General features: G+C 44.9%; 6 protein-coding genes across 6 annotated transcripts; 5 read left to right on the top strand and 1 right to left on the bottom strand.

Moving 5' to 3' along the window:
• Positions 1–3804: 3804 nt before the first annotated feature.
• N7509_003904 (uncharacterized protein) lies at positions 3805–4224 on the top strand (the record flags this gene model as incomplete). The annotated part of the gene is made up of 1 exon (XM_056628541.1): positions 3805–4224. The coding sequence occupies one exon, from the start codon at positions 3805–3807 to the stop codon at positions 4222–4224; it is 420 nt and encodes a 139-aa protein (XP_056491275.1).
• Positions 4225–4366: 142 nt separating this feature from the next.
• On the top strand, positions 4367–4558 carry N7509_003903 (uncharacterized protein; the record flags this gene model as incomplete). The annotated part of the gene is made up of 1 exon (XM_056628540.1): positions 4367–4558. The coding sequence occupies one exon, from the start codon at positions 4367–4369 to the stop codon at positions 4556–4558; it is 192 nt and encodes a 63-aa protein (XP_056491274.1).
• Positions 4559–5750: 1192 nt separating this feature from the next.
• Positions 5751–10853, top strand: N7509_003902 (uncharacterized protein; the record flags this gene model as incomplete). The annotated part of the gene is made up of 1 exon (XM_056628539.1): positions 5751–10853. The coding sequence occupies one exon, from the start codon at positions 5751–5753 to the stop codon at positions 10851–10853; it is 5103 nt and encodes a 1700-aa protein (XP_056491273.1).
• Positions 10854–20693: 9840 nt separating this feature from the next.
• Positions 20694–21216, bottom strand: N7509_003901 (uncharacterized protein; the record flags this gene model as incomplete). Its single annotated transcript, XM_056628538.1, has 2 exons — positions 20694–20974; positions 21045–21216. 2 exons carry the CDS (start codon positions 21214–21216, stop codon positions 20694–20696), a joined length of 453 nt encoding a protein of 150 aa, XP_056491272.1.
• A 758-nt stretch (positions 21217–21974) lies between these two features.
• N7509_003900 (uncharacterized protein) lies at positions 21975–22523 on the top strand (the record flags this gene model as incomplete). Its single annotated transcript, XM_056628537.1, has 1 exon — positions 21975–22523. The coding sequence occupies one exon, from the start codon at positions 21975–21977 to the stop codon at positions 22521–22523; it is 549 nt and encodes a 182-aa protein (XP_056491271.1).
• A 199-nt stretch (positions 22524–22722) lies between these two features.
• Positions 22723–23140, top strand: N7509_003899 (uncharacterized protein; the record flags this gene model as incomplete). The annotated part of the gene is made up of 2 exons (XM_056628536.1): positions 22723–22920; positions 22973–23140. The coding sequence occupies 2 exons, from the start codon at positions 22723–22725 to the stop codon at positions 23138–23140; spliced, it is 366 nt and encodes a 121-aa protein (XP_056491270.1).
• Between the last annotated feature and the right edge of the window lie 288 nt (positions 23141–23428).

Below are 23428 nucleotides of genomic sequence, written 5' to 3'. Positions count from 1 at the left end.
CATAGCATAAATAAACCAAAATACTCCATTCCGGGTGAGTCGGATCACATCAGCATCTTCGTTGGCAGGTTGTTGGCAGGAGCAGACGCAGGCTCACCAATAACGTCGAGTTTGCAGCCGCTGTTGGAATCTAAAGTTTTCGGGTGTAACCATCAATTTCGCCTCTCTGGACTAAATTTTGGAACACTGCCGCCGGGAAGGACTACCAAGGCACTAGTTCGACCATGTGAATCATGTACACTTCCGTACATTTGTCAAACGTTTTTACTCTTCCCCGGTCATCTTGGCGGCTTACGAACTGGATCTTTCAAGGAACTAGTAAATTACCAGGTGGTAGCGTTAAACGTTCAACTTGGGGAGCCCACCGACCGGGAACGTTGCCTTTTGCAGTACAAAAAGCCGGTTGTTCATCGAATGGAGAATTCGGTTTAGTTGAATCTGTTCAAAGTATTTGAGGGGTCGGCGTATATCACGGTAATCTACCTTAGCTGGTGCATCTTCACCGCAGATTGCACTGTACGACACCTTGTGAAATATGGAGTTTGTTTTTAATACTTCGAATTTTAATACTTCGAATGCGAGCCGCTGCAACCCATGCCGAATATTGCATAGAGCCTGTAACAAAGACAGCCCGTGCGATAGCTGTATACGACGCGGCCGACCCGAAGAGTGTATCCCAGCAAAAAATATTATAAGACGATCCAGGTATTTGGAAGATGTCTCTTCATCTTACCAATCCATGAACGTCAGGAACGTTGGCAATTCGAATTTCTTGGATGAAATGGGACTGCCGGAGGAGCCAAGCTACGCCGAAGATACACATTATGTAACCTCTTTTGACGATCAAATCTTGTCTTATGATTTCCTTTCAGCTACCACGCTGGATGGACTTCGACATACATTGCCCTCACCTGCTGTCATAGAGATAGTGAAAAGAGAATTCTTTCGCCACGTGGTGCTGTACTCATCCTCAAGTCAACACGTGGAGAAATGGTCTAATTCTGACGTATTGTCTAATAGGAACCACATATTTTGTATCCCCATGAGTTTGAAGCAGAATTTGAGCAAAACATGGGGGAATTAGACCCATTGAGCCCTGGATGGATGGCCTTATTATTTGCGGTCCTCTCATTCGGCTCCATCCTATCAGCCAAGCAGAGAAGTGATCTGGACACCACATTAAAAAGCCTATCATTTCAGTACGACTATATTGCATGTCGATGCGTGGCCCTTGTTGAATTCGACTTATGGGGATCTGTAAGGGCTATGATAGTTCTTCTTTATTTGCGAATAGGGATTAGCCACCAGCACGCACGGCTATTCAGGCTAACTGAAGGTCTCGCTCTAGCTCACTTCTTTCACCATCCATATGAGCATGAACGAAATACTCGCATTCAGTCCGACCTTCGGTTATTGGGAAACGTGATGGGTCTCAGAAATCATGCGTGATTGTGCCTGGATCGAACAGTCTACAAATTTCAGCAATGCGAAAACTTGAGGAATTGTTCAAAACTCGGGGTGCAACAGCCTTTATCGACGAAATAGTGGTGCTGTAGTTTACATTGCTGTATTTTGGCTTTTTTTAACCATAATACTTCATTTTCTCTCAATATTGTACTGCCCCCACTAGTGCCATACGTCGACTCTTTGAATATTATGCAATTACCTACCTGGGCGAGCGCGTTACACCCACCTAGCGCATCCACGACCTGAGCATATGTTAGTTAGGGATTTAGTCTTAGTTTTCTCAATAATTTTTATATCGCTGAGATCAAAATGCCATTTCCAACCTTCTCCCCGCTGCTTTCCACCACATCCCGCCCCCAAGGCCTTACTGGAAGACACGCGCGTTGCGCGCATCAGTCCTAAAACGGAGGCATGCTGAATGACAGCATTGGCCCATACAGAGGGCTAAGAACGATAGTTCAACAGCATCGTTGAACGAAGCAAAGCTAAAACGCACAGACCTTGTTCCTGGTGGTAAACGGGTGTGATTGTTCAATTAAACAAACAAGCCTAGCCAACGGCACAGTGAAACGCTGCGTCCGGCCGACAAGGGTTCGCGACAGGCTCGGGCCTGCCGTTATTGGGAATGATCGGCATTACTATCAAAGAAAATGTCTAAGTAACGCCAATACGTTTTCGGTTGATCTATCAGTAAAGCCGTCGTAAGGTTATTGCCCGCGCACATCATATTTGGGGCGAGCCCCAGATTCCTAGTGGCATTGCTTATACATGAAATTATTATGTTCCTATGGTACAGCACCGTCAACTACAGTAGTACAGTACGATATGTGCTTAGCTGTCTCCTTCCCTTTTCCTGGAGTACAGTACTGTTAGAACCTGTCTTATGTCCTTCTAGGGCGCCAGTCATATCATAGGCTACTGGGTACCGTACTGTAGCGGTCTTCGGGCACATAGCCTCTTATGCGTCCCAAGCCATTATCAACGGATAGCCGCCGGCCCCTTCCCCGCCTGCTAGCGGGATGCCCACTTTCTCAGGGAACCTCGTTATTGGCTCAATCAAGTGGACTTCCTCCAGGCTCATTCAAAATACCTCTACATCGCTAGCACAATAGTATTCGAGCAAGGCACGTAAAAGACAGAGGAGGATGTTGAACTTGTTGACCGTAAAATTTGGAATTTGAAAACCCAGGATCATACTGTACTGTCCACGTTCGGTAAACATGGCTCCAGAATCATAAAAGTTCCCATCGCAGAGCAACTTGTACCGCACATAGGCTTTCGCCATCTGAAACGATGGATACAATCACTATTGTTCGCGAAATTGGCAGAAAACGAGCAGCTAACCAATTCTACCGCACCTGCCATTTCCTGCTACAGGAGCTACGGCGACGGGTGCTCGACATCAACGACGAACTTATCCTACTTCAATGCGAGCCATTGTGTACACCGATTACCCTGCATGCTATGCGCAACTTATCACATGCTCTAGAAAAAGCGGTTGATGAGGGGTTGAGAACGGAGTCGATAGCTCTTGAAACCCTAGAAAGTCTCCAACCAAAGAGCAGCACATGACTATTCTCTCAGATGATGAACTCTGATATACAGTACTTTTGCGATGTCGCTCTGATCTACTCCATTCAGCTCCAAAAGTTGAGCTTTAGGGCCAACGGTGACCACCTTCATAGGTCCTAAATATGTCAGTGATTTCCTGAATAGGTCACATGTTTCCTGGTACCGTACAGGGAGAGAGGAGAAGCAATAAATAATTCCAAATCATGGCCTATTACCAGCTTTCTCTCATAATCTAGCCCTAGTAAAATAATTCTTTTTATTTTCGGCCAAGATAAAATTCCTTGTCGAAAGCGCACATTTTTCCTATCTGGTCAATCTCTTTGAGTTTCCCCTCACGAGCGTAGTCCTAGATGCTTCTAGACCCTGTGCCACCTTCTCTGGTTACCACTGGGATCCATGCTCCGGCACTCTACCCAGTTGACCGTTATTCCAGCGGCATAGCCCATCATAAAGCCCGTTCATTCGTGTTCCCAAACTGCAAACGTTCTTTCCTACATGTCACCTACTACAGACGATATGATGAGAAAGTCCCCTACAGAGGAGCAAGAAAAAAGTGCAATGAGGCTGTTGAACAGACTGACCTCTATTGTTGGGGACAAGTCAACTCTGGTACGTATTCCAACTGCTACAGAGCAGTATCGCCATACTGTCACTTCACTAAAATTTGTAAAGGACCACCTGATGAAAGGTCATGCCACATGCAATAAGTTATTTCACGAATTCCATGTTATTTGCCTGCAGCTACTGCAAATACATTCCCAGGCAATGTCTATACTGGAGTTAGACGAAGATTTGAACAAAGCTATTCGCAATCTCGGTATAAACCCCGACGAAATCGAGTTGTGTCACCCTCAAAGCGGCTCTGCCAGTTCCCCTTCGTCCCTTTCAAGAGGTGACCATACCGCTGTTCTACAGCCCCAGCCATTGAACAGACCTTCTTCTATGAACAACCAGCCTCTTCATTTGCGTCCTGCTGGTTTCACCTCCACAATGCAGCAGCCCCCAGTTTCAAACATGGCACAGTCCCAACAGCCGCATCCTGCCGGGACCGAAAGAGGGTTCAACGGCCTACAGAACAGAGCTTCCTTTGTTCGAGCTCCGCCTCAAGTTACAGCACAGAGCATGGGCCTTTATAGAAATGAGCAAGAGTGGAATATGGAACGTCTGGCGGATATTTTCAAATGATAAGTTCGTCGTTGCTGGATTTGCTTTAGTGTGAGACTGCTACTGTTGTTGTACACTACAGTCAGTCCGACTTTCCCATCAGTCTATTACTGTATACAGCACTATACTCGTCAATTTTATTTTATTTTCGTTCCTACCCATGATGGAACCAAACAACTGGTCACAATACCTGGCAGAGGTGACAGCGGCGGGGGTTGAGAAAGAACCTATGGCCTGGGTTCAGGCTCTTGAGTCAGCTGCGGATAATGGATATGACGGGTCAGTCTATACTGTACTACATATTGAAAGTTTCGCTAAGCAACAGAAGCGATACGAGGGACTGTGCAAGTTATAGGTGATTAATGATGCTTTAAATCCTGTATAGAACGAGGCTGAAAGGTTGACTATCATAATCACCCCTCCGAAGACCAGATATCAAGTAGGTGTGATATTTTGTCATATTGTAACCGAGTCAGAATAAGAATTATTCTAAGCCAGAATACAGTAAGCTATGTGAAAGTGTCCAACAGTCTGCTCTCCCACTCCCTGCGATAAAGTATAATATTATGCATTACTGTGCTGCCACTAACCATCCTCTAGGGCCCAGAAAAATATCCGGTCAGTAGAATGACGCTACAGTCCACGTGAAGACTCGTCTATAGATATTTTCAACTAACTATTTAAAGTGACTTGAGAAGTACTCTAGAAAGGTTAGCTGACGACTTAAATACCATCTTGAAGGCCGTTATTAACTAGAAACAATCTTAGGCACCAGAATGACATTAAGTAAAGCTGAAATGGAATGCCCAGTAAAGAAGAACTAGCTAACACCATGAAACATAGAGAAATCAAAGAGAATCTGTCTCAAAATATGGACTATATAGAGAGTTTGACGACATGGTCTAAGGAATTATTTAATAAGGTCAACGGGGTATTCGCCTCACGTCCAAAAGCCCCACAAGTGAAATAATCTCTCGTCTATCATGTGTACTATATAGTTAGTACACTATATGTGTCGGGATATATCCTCCCGTCAGAATAAGCAAAGACATGTTGTACGTAATCTTGCTAAGCTGCGGCTCCCACCGCATGGATTCAGGGGTATTTGGCCTTGACGGGAGACACATCTATCATATACACGAATCAATCAACCTTTGCTTTAGAAGCATAAACTGTTCACTTAACTGTGTACACAGGACCTAGCTGGTGATACCAACACTGATCAGTGGTTGATTGCAACCACAGAACAGCTCGGTTTACACGACCTGGAAGAGGCATTGACCGCAAGGGAACGGGGAAACGGTTGCAGTACCCTCATTGCGGAAGGTGTGCTAAAGGATATCAAAGTATCTCACTGGGAAACGGATGCAGTATCTTTGAGACACGGAGGATTTCCAAAAGATCTACAGTTGAAACCGCAACGAAGATCTGCGTCCATCACGCGAACAAGGCGTTAACGGGAAACACTTGCAGTACCGTCACGACACGCAACCTAACACTCAATTCGTTGATCCATTCCACCCACTGTTACCCTCGCCTGAACAGCCATGCTGCCAATCCCGGACAACCTCCCGTATCCCATCGAGGAGAAGACATGGGGGAAATCCGTCGATACACTGGATGAAAAGAACCAAACGGAAGGAATACTAAACGGCCATATAACTTGTGTACTACGGGCATGGAACATGATGCGCATTACCGACCGTGCCCTATGGAACGATTTTCGCGAAGAATTCGATGGATGGACTCTGGACACATTGAAGGTGGCAAGCAAAACCGCATTAAAGATGCTTCGACTTCATTTGACAACCAATGGAGTATGGATCAAGATAGCTATAGGGGTATCATACGCGAAGGGATTGTATGACTGTCTCCAGGAGGACACTCAACACGAATGGACTAAAGAAGACATCGAGGCCCATCTGAAAGAGCACCCAGATAACTTCAACTCCAGATGGAACCCTGCACGCGGCCAATCATCGACTATCCACCTAAATGCCCCAGCAGCACGAGCTATTTCGGTAAACCCACCAGATCTCCAAACCCCACAACCTAGTATTGCGAAACCACACGTCGAGCGAACCGACCATGGATGGGAAGAAGCCAGATCCACAACGCTCGACACAGCCTATACGGGCAGCCACATACAGCAACAACCTAGTTACGACAGAGCCCAACAAAATACCCAAGATATGCCGCTACCGAGAATGGTCGAAGCAATCACGAGGCAATATAGTAATACGGACGACAAGTACGGTGGAGGACTGTATGACGACCTCAACACGAAATTGGTCAGGTTCTACGACATCTGTGAAAAGATCGGCCTACGGGAACATCAATTCCATATTGCGTTCTCGCTTATGCTCAAAGGGAAAGCAGAGAAGTTTTATTTCACAAGGATCAAGGGGAAGGCAAAAGATTTTCCGACAATGGTAGAGATGATGAGGGCCCACTTTGACACAGAAGAAAACCGTCAAAGATCTATCACTGAATGGAGAGAGGCCACCTTTCCGAGAATAATTGCACAGAATCCGGAGAAGTCGCGCTCGGAATGCCTCGAGATACTGTTCGAAACACTCGAGAAGATCCAGCCAGGATTGCCCCCAGAACACCGGTCGGAGACGACCCTACGGGAACAAACTATAAATGCCTGCAGAGGTGTCGAGGAATGCAAATTCTCTATATATAGGCCGGCGAGCACCTTGGAAGGAGTACAAGCTGAACTGCGATCAGCAGTTGCCAATGCGACTCTTTCATCACAGTCGGGGCAATTTCAAGCTCATGAGGAGTACGACGTGCATGATCAACATTGGACTGACCGCACATACGGAGGGAGAGGTCGCGGGTACAGCCGTGGAGGTTACAACCAGCGCAGAGGAAGCTATGGATACGGGAGCAACCGTGAACTCACTCCCTTTCGTGGATCAGGACCGCGAGGAGGCTACCGCGGAAGTCCACGGGGCAATCAAGGATCCCGCCAAGGGAGATGCTATGTCTGTGGACGACCAGGATGCTGGTCGAAGTATCATACCGGAGAAGAACGAAAACGATCCCTCGACAATTTCCGCCAGCAACACTACTTCACGACGGGCCAGACAGCCACCCCACAGGACTTCCAAATGTTCATCAGCGACTTTGAAGGCACGGAGAAGATCGAAGGGCTAGACGACAGCGATAGTCATGACCCTACCCAGATGCTTGCAACTATAACTATTGAGGATGATGAGCACGAGGGGTTCGTGACTGAACTCGGAGAAGTCGATGGAACAAGAATGATATCCATCCTGAACGATCAGGCAGTATACCACTTCTTCACCAAGGACGACATTTTTCAGCAGCGACAAGCCGACGGGCAGGCTATGGAAGTGTTCACACTCGATAACCGATATTCATCCGACACGTTCCAAGGCATCATGCCAGACACTGGAGCCTCTGGGGTTTCGTCCGCTGGAGAACCTCAATTCAGGGCATTATGCAAGCTTGACCCCAAAGTCAAGCTCAATACATTTCGGGCTGCGGAACAGAAGATCAAATTCGGAGACGGGGATCCAAAACCCTCTTTAGGGACTGCTGATGTCGATACCCCGATTGGCACCATTACGTTTCATATCCTACCCACGAACACACCATTCCTCTTCTGCCTCAAGGACATGGATGCTATGGGGGTGGAGCTCCGAAACAAGAAAAACGTGCTCGAGAGAGGAGACAAGAGAGTACCCATCGTACGTAAATGGGGACACCCATGGATGTTGCTGCACAATCTAGAGGAGATAGCAGCATGGAGCCACCTTACCGAAACGGAACTACGACAACTCCACCGACGTTTCGGACACCCATCAGTGCGGAGATTAACTCGAATCCTTCAACGCGCTGGGCACGACGTAAATTCACAGTGCGTGGACTATCTCACGAAATTCTGCCACCATTGCCAGATGAAAGGTAAATCCCCAGGACGATTCAAGTTTACCCTGAAAGATGACTATGAATTCAACTACTCAGTTATCGTCGACGTCTTATACCTCGAAGGAAAACCCGTTTTACAAGTCATCGATGCAGCCACATCGTTTGGCGCTGCGAGATTTCTGAGAGATATGTCTGCACGCAATTCTTGGGACACACTTCGTGCATGCTGGATCGATACCTACCAGGGACCACCGGACTATGTTGTACACGACGCGGGGACGAACTTCATATCTACAGAGTTCAAGCAGCTTGCATCTTCAATGTCGATCAAGGTCAAGGAGGTCCCCGTGGAAGCCCACAACAGCGTGGGGAAAGTGGAACGATACCATGCACCACTGCGCCGCGCCTACGAAATTCTCAGGGAAGAGCTCAAGGACGAGAATATTGACAGGGAAATGATTCTGCAGATGGCTGTGAAAGCTGTCAACGACTCAGCCGGACCGGATGGAATTATTCCAACATTGCTTGTCTTTGGGGCATACCCGAGAATGACCGAAATGGATCCACCATCACCCTCGGTAGTCAAGAGAGCTGAGGCTATCCGTGCTGCAACCAAAGAGGTCCGTCGCCTACATGCGGAACGCCAGGTGAATGATGCTCTTGCCATCCGCAACGGGCCCAATATCATCACTACGTTGAACCTACCATTACAATCAGATGTTCGAGTCTGGCGCGAGAAAGGTGGATGGAAGGGCCCATACAAGCTCTTAGCGGTGAATGGAGAGACTTGCACCGTTGATATGCCACACGGTCCTACGAATTTCCGGTCAACCATTGTCAAGCCCTACTACAGGGAAGAGTGCCCAGAGGCGGAAAGAGGACAACGACATGTGAGGGAAGACGGTGACCAAGAGGATAAAACCGTTGATGCGAAAAACACGGAAGAGCCCGACAAACCGACTGAGACCCAACGGCGAGGCCGAGGACGACCGCCAGGATCGAAGAACAAGCCGAAGCCGCAGGTAACCGTGCGGCGGAGCACTCGACAGAATGCTGCTAATCCTCAAGATCTCGAGGATCAGTTCATCAATACTATCCTGGAAGAACAGGATGTCTCAATGGCGCTCATGACAAACAAGGAACGAGCCGACATGGAACTGTCTATCAAGTTGAGGAGCGAAGGGGTCATCACGACCCCAGGATTACCATTCGATCAATCTCGGAACGAGGAGATTGATGGACTGATAGCGAGAGGCGTGTTCGACTTCGTACAATACAACCCAATCAAGCACGCTGGCATACGCATCTTCAATTCGCGCCTAGTCAACGAGATCAAGGGCAAGGCTACGGGTGCGCCCTTCGAGAAGTCACGACTTGTTATCCAGGCCTACAATGATGAAGGAAAGGGGATGATTCTCACGCAATCCCCAACCATCCAGCGAGCCAGCCAACGAGTTATCGTTGCACTGGCCCCGTCACTGAGAGAGAAGGGCATCAGTCTGTCGATCCGGGACATTACACAGGCATATGTCCAGTCAACGACCTCATTGAACCGACTGATTCTGGCACATCTCCCTAAGGAGACCAAGAGCGAGTTCCCGACAGGCACAATCATGGTAGTGCGGAAGCCGTTATACGGAATCCCTGAAGCCGGAACCCATTGGTGGGCAACGTACCACAAGCACCACCGGGAAAGGCTCGGGATGGTCACATCTACTTACGACCCATGCTTGTTGATCTCAACAGCGAAAGGAGCTTTCGGTGTTGTCGGAATGCAAACCGATGACACTCTGATTTTAGGGTCCGACGAGTTTGCCAAGCTTGAAGAAAAGGAATTAGTGGAGGCAAAGTTCAGCGCTAAGCCCAAGGATACACTATCTCCAGAGGGCCCGCTGATATTCAATGGCTGCGTCCTGACACAAAATGATGGAGACGTTGCCGTTGAGTTACGCCAGAAGGAGCAGGGTAAGAGACTCAAGCCCATCGACCACAAATCTACGGATTTCAAGCACGTATACATGGAACAACGTGCTCGCGGGGCGTACATTGCAACGATCTGCCAGCCGGAAGCTGCATTCGACCTATCCGTTGCCGCCCAACACCAGGATCCTACGGAAGCCGACGTCAACGCGTTGAACAAACGCATCATGTGGCAAATGAAGAACCTGGACAGGGGCATCAAATACATCGCGATAGACCTATCAACTGCGAAGCTCTTCGTATTCGTCGATGGATCATTCGCAAACAACAAAGATTTCAGCTCCCAGATCGGATATGAGATCATCCTCGCAAACGAGTCCACAAAGAATGAGGAATTTGAGATCACCGGAAACTTAATCCATTGGAGCTCAACCAAGAGCAAACGCGTCACCAGGAGCGTCCTGGCATCGGAGATCTATGGGATGGTGGGAGGTGTCGACATGGCAATTGCAATCGGCACAACAATCAAGATGATCATGGACCAACTTGGTTTTGAGAAGATCCCTACCATTGTATGCACGGATTCATACTCTCTCTACGAATGCCTCGTCAAACTCGGAACCACCAAGGAGAAGCGCCTCATGATCGACATCATGGCACTTCGCCAGTCATACGAGCGAAGAGAGATAATGGAAATAAGGTGGATCAACGGGAGCGACAACCCAGCGGATGCAATGACCAAAGCAGACCCCAACAAGGCCTTGGAGAAGTTCATCAGCACAAACACCTTACGAGTGCGAGTTGAGGGATGGGTGGAGAGACAATAGGATGCTATCGTGAGACCTACAGATGCAAGGAAGGTACAGTATGATCGAAGTCGTTTTTGTTCGTTCGCTTTTGCTCGTTCGCTTTATTCGTTTTGTTCGTTCGTTCATTTCCTACTGGGGACACTGGGCCTTTGCACAAAAGAAAAGTTGCCAGTGTCGGGATATATCCTCCCGTCAGAATAAGCAAAGACATGTTGTACGTAATCTTGCTAAGCTGCGGCTCCCACCGCATGGATTCAGGGGTATTTGGCCTTGACGGGAGACACATCTATCATATACACGAATCAATCAACCTTTGCTTTAGAAGCATAAACTGTTCACTTAACTGTGTACACAGGACCTAGCTGGTGATACCAACAATATGAGCTGACGTTGGGAAATATACAGTATTAATTAGTCAGTACCCATGTTAATGTCAAATGTCCTACTGTAATTTGCAGTGCTGCTGCATTGTAACATTCTTCGTACCTCTCCATATCAAGTAGTATAGTACATGAAGCTAAACGGCACCTTTCTAAATATCAAGAGTTACACTAACACCCATACGGTATGCGTTTAGAGACATTATTCGATATAAGTAAAATTGAACAGTACTTTACAGTACGAACGACCATACTTTGATAGTAGTCACAATTTTCTAAGGATACATAGCTTAGCGGCTCCATTTTAAAGAAAACTTGAGCTTTGATTCGCCATACTTGTTATATCACGGGATTAAATCTAAACAGACCATTGTCAGGAATAGAAACTAAGCGAAGGTCCGCAAACTATTATTCAAATATATTTTGGCCATTGCCTGGTATATTAAAGGATGTCTGTGTTTTACAGCCAGTAAGCGTCAAGATGACAGAATGACATAAAATATCTCCCTGGTTATAGTAACAGGGTCTCTACAATACTTTCTCTAGTATGCTTATCCTTTAACTGAGCCCAGAGCGGTAAATCATCTGCTAGCGAGGGCCTTGGTAGAAGCTGGATACATCACAAACACATCACTGTACATAATGATCCTCCACAAGAGCGCATTCGAATTCACTCACTGAAATTTGATCTTCCAAATGAGCTACTCAAATCCTCATTACGTCTCTTCCCGACTTGGTAAAGCTTATCATTCTCACCAGGGTTACCCAAATGTAGGTTTTCCGAATGCGCTAAAAGTATCATTGCTACGTTGCATTTGCCTTTGCCGAAGCTCATCATCCTCACCAGGGTACCCAAATGAAGGTTTTGTGAATGCGCTAAAAGTATCCTTGCTACGTTGCATTTGCCTTTGCCGAAGCTCATCATCCCGCTTTCTGGCCAAGGATTCTCGAGTCCACTCTTCCTCTCCTTTGCTAAAAAGTAAGGTCGAATGGAAAAGGCCCCATTTCATTTCGCAACTCCATCCTGGCTTCAGGGACCAATCGAGGTGGAAGATTTCCTTATCAGTACTCGATTGGAATTTATCAGAGAGAGGGTATCGTTTGGGCCTTCGCACACGACCTTTTTTGCCGGCTTCACGCCTCCACGCTAGAATAACGAAGTTAGATATATCAACAAATACCAAAAAAAACATATTGTTAACCCACGAAATTGTATATGTAGATTTTTACCCATTTCTCACTCTGTTTCGAAGCCCTCTAGGAGTTTTTGAGAATATGACAGATCTAAATATTGGACTGTAATCTGGGCTCCAATGATATGTTCAAAAGTTGGGTAGCTAGCTAACTCGGGGTTGAAGAAGGGCTTTTTATATTAAAAATGGTTGAGATGACTCCTCATATAACCAGGCCGGAGTTAAAGTCAGGAAACTCAGGAGCAATGAATAGAATTGAAATAGAGGGTAATTCAAGTCACAAAGGATGTAGTTTTATGACTTCGTGTATTGACACGGTCGGTGGAAAGAAAGAGAGTGCGAGAGGTCATCTTCGACACGCAGGCTTGAAGATAGATATTTGCAGAACTTGGACCCAATTTTTGGCTGGCCTAGAATAATCTGCTTATCCTGCAGTATCGCCATGGCCACCACTAGTGCCACCACCACCACTACTTCCTCCACTCGGCGTACTGCAAACCTTAAGAATTTCAATGAGAAACTGATCGGGTTAGCTTAAAGTTATAGACGTATTCTTTGAGACCCACGTTTTCGGAATTGCAGCATAGAGTTTGGCCCTTGCACGAGCTGCCCACTATAGACTGATTAGCGTATCCCGAAGCAAAAAAGAAACGCGAGGAGGTAGCGTACAGCTTTCACACCCAACTCCGATGTCAATAGTTTTACCTAGAATGTTGACAGGGACCAGAATCTGACAGCATTTTGGAGTCTGTTTACCACTGGAGCATGTAATGGAATTTTTTCTCTCGGTTAGTGGAGACGCAATAACGCTGCTAGCCATAGTAGCAAGTATAAAGTGAGGGAGTAGCATTTTGCCTGATTTTCGGTAAACCTATATGATGGTTGATTATCGCATAAAATATCATTCCTGTTCACCAGACATAATACATTCTTATATTCTGAATTAATTTGAAGGCCCAGTCTGGATCTCTGAGTAAGGGTCTTAATTCTTGGGAACACGTTCATGGCGTTGGTTCATGGCTTGTGAACCGGCGAACTACTCTTGGGCCTTGTGACGTTAGATGAGTAAGCATACGCTAATATAGTCATCAGTTGTACGTCTCGACCAATACATATCATCGCGATTCGTATAATTAATTGAATCAGCTCAACTCAGGTTCAATATTATTCTGGTCTATGGCACGCACAGTCTAGACCAAGGCTATCCCGAGCGCTCTATAATATTTAGAGTGGACAAAATGCCACGAAAACGATCACAAATATGAATAATACTGCTTGATTAACTCAGCACTGTTACCACCATCTATCTATTAATATGAGGCTGGAAATTATTATTCTTGGAACTACAGTCGCTGCCCTCGCGTCCTCGCTCGCCCAACGAGATAGCTCCATTACGTGTTCCAGTGGCAACCAGACGCCAAAATGCTGTCAGATCCTGGTTCCAGTCAATGTATTAGGGAAAACCGTTGACATCGGAGTGGGATGTGTTAACTGTAAGCAATATCCTCATATTTTTCCGCCACTATCCTTAGTGAACGCTGACCGGTTCTTTAGTGGGCAGCTCGTGCAAGGGTCAAACCCTATGCTGCAATACCGAAAATGTGAGACTTAAACATGACGTCGATGAGGTGAAGCTAACCTGGACAGTTTTTGATTGACATCCTGAACGTTTGCACGGAGCCAAGTGGAGGAAGCGGTGGCGGAAGTGGTACTGGTCATGGTCAAGGTGGTTGATTGTGCACTGACCCACCTTTCGCGCCATACGGGGATACAAAGATGCTGGCGGAATTAATTACGATGAATTGTGCTAAGATTGCTTTGTTTTCAAAAGAGCTCTCAAGAATGAAATGGGCAAATCGCGCATCTTGAGAACAAAACTAAGGGATTTAAATATAAGGGTCTCTTGGCAATACAGTCTGACAGGGGCTCTTCCGGGAAAGGCTAAAATTAGACTAGCGTGTTTCAAGCGAGGCCTCGGGAATGAAAGTCTAAGAGTTTAGTGGTAAATCTGATTTCGAATATTACTGTACTATACAATAATCAATCCGAATCAGAAGAAAAGTATGAAACGTTTGGATTATATGTAAAAGACAGTGGGCGTGAATTCACCCGGAAAAGTCGTACTATCGTTGAAACTACAATGACATAGACAATTGCTCCTGCAATTGTACCGAATATAAGAGCCGCAACTCGAGGGCTCAATGAATGTGACTCGGATCCTGTCGAAACTCGAACCGTGGGTTCGATGTCGGATGTAGTTGTTGGAAATTCTATGTCCTGTGTTGTAATGTACGTCACCCGATGTGATGAGTCCCATCTGTCTGTTGTTTTGCCACAAGTGCCGCTAGTATAGTTTCTGCCACTTGTCTCAAGTGGTATGCCCAGTCGCGTTGAGTCTGGAGATGTCCTTCTTCCTTGATCGCTCGGAGAAGGTATGATGGGATAGAACGAAGTGATGTCCCTGAAAGTCGATTGGTCGTGGTCAGCTGGTCGTAACGGCGGTCTATTCTCGGTCGACGACTGGCCAGCCGACTCAGGAGTGAGTGTAAATAAGTTAATAGAATATATCAGTCCATGACTGTTGATGCAAGGAATGTCTCGGCATGGTAGTCGAGAACAAAGTTTAGTCACACTACGGCTCCTCAAAATGGGTCCAGTACTAGAACTCATTTGCGTCAATTAGGCTTGAACTGCAGTATAATGATTAATTATGAGCGTACGGCAAACTTATCCTTGCTGGGAAAGTTTAATCAATTACTCAAGAGTCCGTTGAACAAAATCAGGGATAAAAATATCGCTCTGGCATCTCGATACAGTGCAGTGTATTTTATTCGCTGTAGAATGAAAATCCTCACAGATTTTTTATGGAGGCCGTACCTTTTGAGATTCTACACAGGGTACTCCATTTTGTAGGGCCCCTAAAGCTTACTATTAGTAACTCCTTTTCTAACTTCCACTCCACGATAGATGGATTCATCCCACCGTCAAGCTCTCAGCATTACCTGCAGCTGGATTCGACTTGCCACTATTCCGCTAGTTTTCAAGCGGATTTTCCTCCGGCCAGAGAGTGAGTGGAATTTGAACCGACTGATCATTCCCTCTATTCCGCTTCCAAGGCACATACTCAAACATGTTCGCGAGCTGGAAATACAGATTTCCATCTCCTACGTTGTTCAAAATCGGTGTGGCTATCACTTTACAATGCCGTACTACCCGCAAGATAATCTCGAAATGGACCTTGGACTCCATGCCGACTTTCTAGAACCTCTATCGGCGCAACTCTGCCCTGTTCTCAGAATGTTACCTCTACATTCGATCAAGCATTTTAGGTATGTTGTGCGATACATGACATATATTCACTGTAGTTTTCTCTAACAAGTGTCTCTTTTTTAGATGGAATATTGGCTGCTGTGTTCCAATTGTGACTTTCATCCAGCTTATCGAAAACCAACGGCTACTGACAAAGGTATCGATATTGCTGGATGGAAGCTGCAGCTTGGCCCAAGAATGTGAATTGCTGTTAGTTTCTCTAGCGGAAAAGATGGACTTTCACCTAGAAATCAATATATTGTAGTGCCGGTGAGCTTGTTATAGTAAAGTGGAACCTCTAAAAATGTGATCAATCCGACTACTTCTTACACTAGGATTCGAGAACAGTTTCCCCTGCGAAGACTTAGAGTTCTCTCGCAGAGTTTGCTTAAAACAACTTTTACAATAGAACGATCTGGCTGTAAATTGCTCTAGAAACTATTGGCCATTCTTTTACATACAGCTTATGGTATTACGTTCTTGTCTCGTTTCGGGTACAAACCGAGAAACAACACGTGTGTGTTCGGAGGGGAAACTGTTTTCGAATTTCTCTGTAGCGCATAATGTACTGAATATGGGCCTTTCGCTTGATATCACTGCCGATGAGAGAAGACTACAGTGCAGGGAAACTGGCCAATTAGCGTCATGAGGTCTCGGGTGCGGGTGTATAATGAGCCTTTCACCGAGACTCATCTGAGGGTGCAGAAATTCAGTAAACAGTCTAAGCTTAGTCGTTAATCTATTGCAAAACTTCAATCGATGGCTAGTAAGTGCCAGAGTCTATCTGCAGATAGCTTTAGAATACTGTAACGTTAAATAAGCGGTCCGACTTCCTTTTGTATACTGTACAGACTTTTGCTTGCTAATACTGTACTGCACTGAACTAAATTTATAACTACTCACTTCGAATTCCACATTTTATACAAAAGGAAGTCGGACCGCTTGGTAATACTGTACTGCACTGAACTAAATTTATAACTATTCACTTCGAATTCCACATTTTCCGTTGGGTACGACGTCATTTGTCTTGTAATATGGTATTAAGCACTCTAGTTCACTGGGCGAACTTTCCTAATAGAAAATATAACTGAGAGCCTGAAACTTTCTAGTGACTCTGGAATTGCTTTTTTGGTACTGTAATTTAAAATCCACATATCATCTTAATTGATTTTACTATTGAGTTAGAATTACAAAAAAGGACGTTTTAATTGAGGAAATAGAACCTGAATTTGAACCTTGACTTGCTTGGGCTCGAAAATGGCGAAATTAACGATGAACGGCTAATCCACTAAGAGAAAGAACGCGATAATCTGGAGTGGAAATCAATGCTGGTGATGCACACTGCAGCTAAAATACGAAAATGACGAAATCAGCGTTCAACGACTGACTCGCTAGTACGTAATCAAGAACTCAAATTAATGTTGGTAATTAACACTGCAGCTTAAATCTGAAAATGGCAAGACCAACGTTGAACGGCTAGTTTATTAAGAGAAATAATACCACCAATCAAGAATAGAATTCAGTGTTGGTGATGAACACTGCAGCTGGAAGCTGGAAATGCCAAGACCAACGTTGAACAGCTAATTTATTAGGAGAAATAATACACCAATCAAGAACTCAAATCAATGTTGGTGATGAACACTGCAGCTAGAGTCTGAAATTGGCAATACCAACGTTGAACAGCTAGTTTATTAAGAGAAATAATACCACCAATCAAGAATAGAATTCAGTGTTGGTGATGAACACTGCAGCTGGAAGCTGAAATTGGCAATACCAACGTTGAACAGCTAGTTTATTTAGATTAATAATACCACCAATCAAGAATAGGAATCAGTGTTGGTGATGAACACTGCAGCTTAAATCTGAAAATGGCAAGACCAACGTTGAACGGCTAGTTTATTAAGAGAAATAATACGCCAATCAAGAATAGGAATCAGTGTTGGTGATGAACACTGCAGCTGGAAGCTGAAAATGGCAAGACCAACGTTGAACAGCTCATTTATTTAGATTAATAATACCACCAATCAAGAATAGGAATCAATGTTGGTGATGAACACTGCAGCTTAAATCTGAAAATGGCAAGACCAACGTTGAACAGCTCATTTATTTAGATTAATAATACACCAATCAAGAATAGGAATCAATGTTGGTGATGAACACTGCAGCTGGAAGCTGGAAATGCCAAGACCAACGTTGAACAGCTAATTTATTAGGAGAAATAATACACCAATCAAGAATAGGAATCAATGTTGGTGATGAACACTGCAGCTGGAAGCTGAAAATGGCAAGACCAACGTTGAACAGCTAATTTATTAGGAGAAATAATACACCAATCAAGAACTGAAATCAATGTTGGTGATGAACACTGCAGCTGGAAGCTGGAAATGCCAAGACCAACGTTGAACAGCTCATTTATTTAGATTAATAATACACCAATCAAGAATAGAAATCAGTGTTGGTGATGAGCAGTGCCGATGTGGGTCCCGGCGGCAGCCAAGACGCACCACCCACGCTTGCGCCCCTAATTCCCTGATTCGACCTAGCATCGACATGGGCATTAGGTACCGCGAATTAGCTTACAGCTAATAGCGCGCAGCCTTGTACTTTTGCGTCTGTTCCGTTTCACGATGAGATCGTTTGCACTTCTTGCAGCCTCTTCGCTGTCGGTGAAACTCGACCGTGAAGCCTTACTTCCGAGTACGGATATTGACACGTGATGTCACATGACTAGCGTTCTTCGTCGGGAGCAAATTCTAAGCATTGTGGGTACCAGCCGCCATAGGTTTGAATAGTGATCTGCCACACAAATATATATCCTAGTGTACTAACAACCAACGGACTTTTTCCCACGCAATTGGCCAACAGAGTATATAAATTTAAGAGCAAACTTCAATAGCTACATTGAAACCAGACAGTTCTGCTTAGTAGTCTATTTACTGCGGTGTGTCCCTAGTGGACGTATCTTCACCCTTATTCTGTTGAGCCTTGCCCTCTGTTGTAGTTCTACACTCTTGTATCTTCCATACTGGTATCTTGCCCTGAAACGAACGAAGTGAGAGTAAGGGTATTAATCAACATGGATGTACGTGTGCGCGAGAACGTGGTAAAAAAGGGTTTACGATTCATATATGGACTGTCTTGCCACGCGCTTCTCTGATTCGCCCGTTCTGATGCCTCCACATTACCTTTTTCGGACTGGCATCTGGTGGCTTTAGGGTTGTAGGGTTATATCTGCAGGCATATGCAAGTTCTTGCTCTCCTATTGCCTCGTGGCCTCGTCGCTTGTTGGCTTTGCAGTGATCGAACTTTATATTATTGCCACTGAGATCCCTATTTTCTTCCCCGTGCTTCACTTTTCTACCTCAAAATCCGTATTTTAATCTGGTCTAGCTCTCTTATGCTATGCTCAACCTGCGCTCTTAAAATGATTGTATACTTATCGCCAAGCGCGTCTATTATGAATGATTCTAACACGGAGCTATTATTGTTGACGCTTATCTCATTCACGGTCAAATATTAATACTTATTCTCGCACGCGTTACCACATTCGGGGAAAGACTTTATATGCTGATATAAGTTAGTTGCCAATCCAAATATGAGACCAGCGATCCGAAGCTTTGCTTATGTCATTTTGCATTTCGGTTATTACTCATCTACGAGACTCTTCCCATTGGCCCATTCGGATTCAAACTCATCTCCGCTTTATCCAAAACGCTCCGACGCTGCTTTTCGCTTCCAATTTCTATTGCCCCCTGACTTTCGTTTCAGGGCCGATGCGTGCAACGCGCGCGTCTTCAAGTAAACTACTGGTATTCATTACCTGGCTAGGTACCACCCATCTTGCTTACGCGCTATCTAAATATGGATTAGCATATCATGTGATTAGGGTTTGACAGATAATTCCTCTGTTCCCATAATGGAGGGCGAAACTCCACCCGTCCTGGTTGCGAAAAGAGCTCATATTTGCATTTATGGGTCGCAAAGGTCCGAGCCGCTTAGATGAGATATGGTATCAGACTTGGATATTGGCGGTTAATTTAAAGATTGAAGAAGATTTTACAATAAGCCTCATACAGAAGCTCCTAAGGCTATACATGACTGTTGTGATATGAGGCTGGTGCAGATCAGGAACTAAGCCGAACCATCGGAATTAATCCGAGATATCTATACGAACAACCAAGTTGATTGGAAATCAACTTGTTCTTCTCGTTGTATATGTGTAGCCTAATGTTTCCCTCTGAACAATAAACAATAAAATACCTCCGAACTACAACAATGACGGTAGAAAGGGTGGAAAGTGCAGATGAAGGGCGGCGCAATGCATTGACAAAGTGTATAATCCAGTTGAGAGACCAAATTCTATGGTTAGTAAATGGTCAAGCAGGAAAGGAAGACTCTCAAGTTTGCCGATGTTTTGGAAAACGAGTTGAAGTTGGAAGGCATATCTGATGGAAAGAGTACCATATTTGAAGAGACGCTGCGCTAGAAACAAATCATGTGAAGAGAAGTGTCGCTGCCCTCTTTAGATACTGCTTTGTATCTTAGGAGCAAGGAATGAACGTATTTGCTCTCATTTCAAATAGCCTGTTCTAAATCGCAACAAGGAGAGGTAGTTGTTGTTTTGGGTTGGTGATTTACTAAGGCGCATTAAAATCTGACGTGCAAGAAGGAGTTTCATTTCAATAAAAGAGCAGACTTCAATACAAAAATCTTCAGATCCAACGGTAAATGAAACGAGGAAGAATTTGAACCACAAGATGGAAAACAGTAGAGTAATTGCCTTTCAGCTTGGTTAACCAAAGTTCTAGTACTCCATGTCATCAGTATCGATCTGAGCAAGAGCTGCCGAAGGGATCGGCTGTAGTAGCTGAGGACGAGACAGCAGTAGTACAGTACCCAAAGATGGTTCTGATTCAGTAGTAGAGATCGAATCAGATGTAATCGTCGAGAACGAGCCCGACTTAGCTGCCGACAGATTACGAAGCTGGCGAGGAAGAGGAAGAAGCCTTCGAAGCTGCGGGGCTCGAAGACGGACCTGCGCTTGTACTATTCAAGGACATATATCCAGACGCGCTGCATGAACTTCCAGTATTGAGCCCATTATCAAGCGTGCAGTTAGCTTTGTCGCCGTTCATATTGAAAAAGGTAACCTCTCCTGTCTTCTCTACCCTGATCCAAGCTTCATTTTTGCCGTCAATCTTTCCACATGTTGCGACATCGATATAAGACAAGCCAAGGCGAATTTCATCAACGACCACTGTGAAATCTGAGAAAATTGTTATCAACCATTCGATAATTAATCATGACTTTAAATTTGCTGTACAAACCTGAACAGTCCTTTCCGTTAAATGTTGTAAAAGATGCGGAGTAGCCAGTGCAACCATGGACATCCTTGGTGTATATTTTGCACCCACGGTCTTCCTCAATGACCTGAAAAACTCCTCCTAGGCAAGTGCGCATAAAGATGCCAGCGATGAGTGCGGGGATTGCAAAATGCATGATGGAGTCGGTATCGGTGAGAATGAAAATTGTGATGAGAGGTGAAATATTATCTTATGGCATTAGATTCAGCAACTACAGTACTCCTAGGTCGGCCGGAGGGATTTGGGAGTTTCTTAGAACTGCTGAACAACTTTAGATATTTATATTTACAGATTACTTACCACATCCAGCTATATTAGCGATATCAGTGGTTATTAGGTTGATCACAGACCGGCAGTCGCATCGATCGGGATAACTTCGGAGCTATTTTTCGCCCTTATCAACGATAGATGTTGAAGAGTGGAAGTACGTTGAACGGCATGAACATCACAAATACAGGCGTGCCAAGGTCGCAGTCGTGTTATCCTCGTCTAACCATACCGTTCAAAAGGTCTAGACAGGGATTTTATTGAGTCTAACTTTTCAAGGTTAATATGGTCTTGGCAGTTGGGGTTGGGAAAGAAAGAGCGTGTGTAAAAGAGCAAAGCAAATTTGCAAGCTACTGCTATGACTCTTCTTGGGTCAACAAGTGATACTATAGTAGCGCCCAGGAAACTTTCCGCCTGCTGCGCAGTGGCTCATTGCTGTATAGGGAGGGCCTCATGCGAACAATTCTAATGTAAATACTGACCTCTATAACCTCTGATTTTGACTTAGAAAGCTCCAAACCGTACAGTTTTACTGCCCACCAGATTGCTAATATACAATACGCTACAGTACAGTCGAGAGAACTAACTACTCTGCACTGTACAATATTGTCGTCAAACGAGACCATAATGGTCTTCAGTCCTTCATCTAGTATCTATAGCCGATCCACGGGCTCATTGGAGCTTCAGCTTGTGCCTATAACACAACCTGCGAAGCCGAGAGGATTCAATATACCCGACCGTCCTGAAATTAGGGAAATCGATCATGTTATTGGGGACTCACTTGGATTCAGTACGGCCCTCGAGGCAAGCCCTATTCGGCTACAAAGTGCAAAGAAGCAAGGCAGGTTGTCGCAACGAGAGTTAAAGGATTTCAGTGAGAAGGAGCTCATGAGTCTACAATGGGAAAACGAATTCTTTGAGGTTTGCACCGAGACTTGGAGGAAATTGGCAACGAGCATACGCAATATCTCGCAGGATATGGAATCGGAATGTCACGCTCGGCTCCTGGATATGTACCTTTCCCCGCAATCCGCCCAATTCGATAATAGCTTCCTCGGCGAAAAGATTGAGAGCATTGATACTGCTCTTAAGAACTCTCATCTCAGAGAAAAGGAAGCCGCCAGGGAATGGAAAGCTCACTGGGGCCCATCACGAGAGATCACTTCTTGGATTTGAGGGCACCTTCATCACCGTAAGTGATTGAGTAGAATAATGACGCCCTGCTATGAACAAATTTCAACGTTTTTAGTCCCTCAATTTGTATTGTAACAGCAGTTGAACATTAGGAAACCTCTTAAATCCCATTTACTAGTCTATTTAGCTAAAAAAAAATCCCACGTATGTCATCCTATCCTTTCGAATTACAATAATCACCATGGCCAACGAAACGACAACTCGTAGTGATAGAACGCGGCAAGAGCAAATCAGGAAGCGTCGCCACAATCTCTTCAAAAGGATCAAGGAATTCAATGATCGCTATCAAATAGAGACGTGGCTCGTGATGCGAATGCCAAGTGGCTGGATTTATACATTCAACACTAATGATGAGAAAGCTCCAACTGAAGAGGAACTAGTATGTAATGAATGCACTAACTTGAGAATTCACTTGCTAATTTGGTTTCTAGGCCGAGAGTAAAAAGCCAGTCGTTCGAAAATGCCCTGAAGACTATGAGTCGAAAGAGGACTACAGCATCCGTGTGCGTAGCCCACCGCCATTCACTTTCCAACGTCCAACGTACAAAAAGTCTCAAAAGCTAGATTCTATTGAACATTTAATTGAGAGATTTGATTGAAGATTTTGAGCTCATGTACAATAGTTCAACATTACTTTAGCATGATAAAGAAAACTTTGAAACGTGACTGGAGTACTACAGTATCATACATGTTCTAGATTTCAAAAAAAGCACGGTAAAAAGTAGCCTATTATATGGAACAGCATTTAAATCCAAGGTCACAGAAATAATGTAATGTACATGCAGTACATCAGTACTTAGGGGTAATAATTTACCAGCTCTCTAGTACATGTAATGAATGCATGAATAAACCCGCTTCGAATTTCATAGAAATCACTCTTGGTCTGT

The sequence above is a fragment of the Penicillium cosmopolitanum genome (assembly GCF_028827165.1).
Source record: "Penicillium cosmopolitanum strain IBT 29677 chromosome Unknown utg000005l:1.0-4006212.0:1.0-4009387.0, whole genome shotgun sequence".
In the NCBI taxonomy this organism is placed as follows: Eukaryota; Fungi; Ascomycota; class Eurotiomycetes; order Eurotiales; family Aspergillaceae; genus Penicillium; species Penicillium cosmopolitanum.
This window is presented reverse-complemented; position numbering and strand designations above follow the sequence as displayed.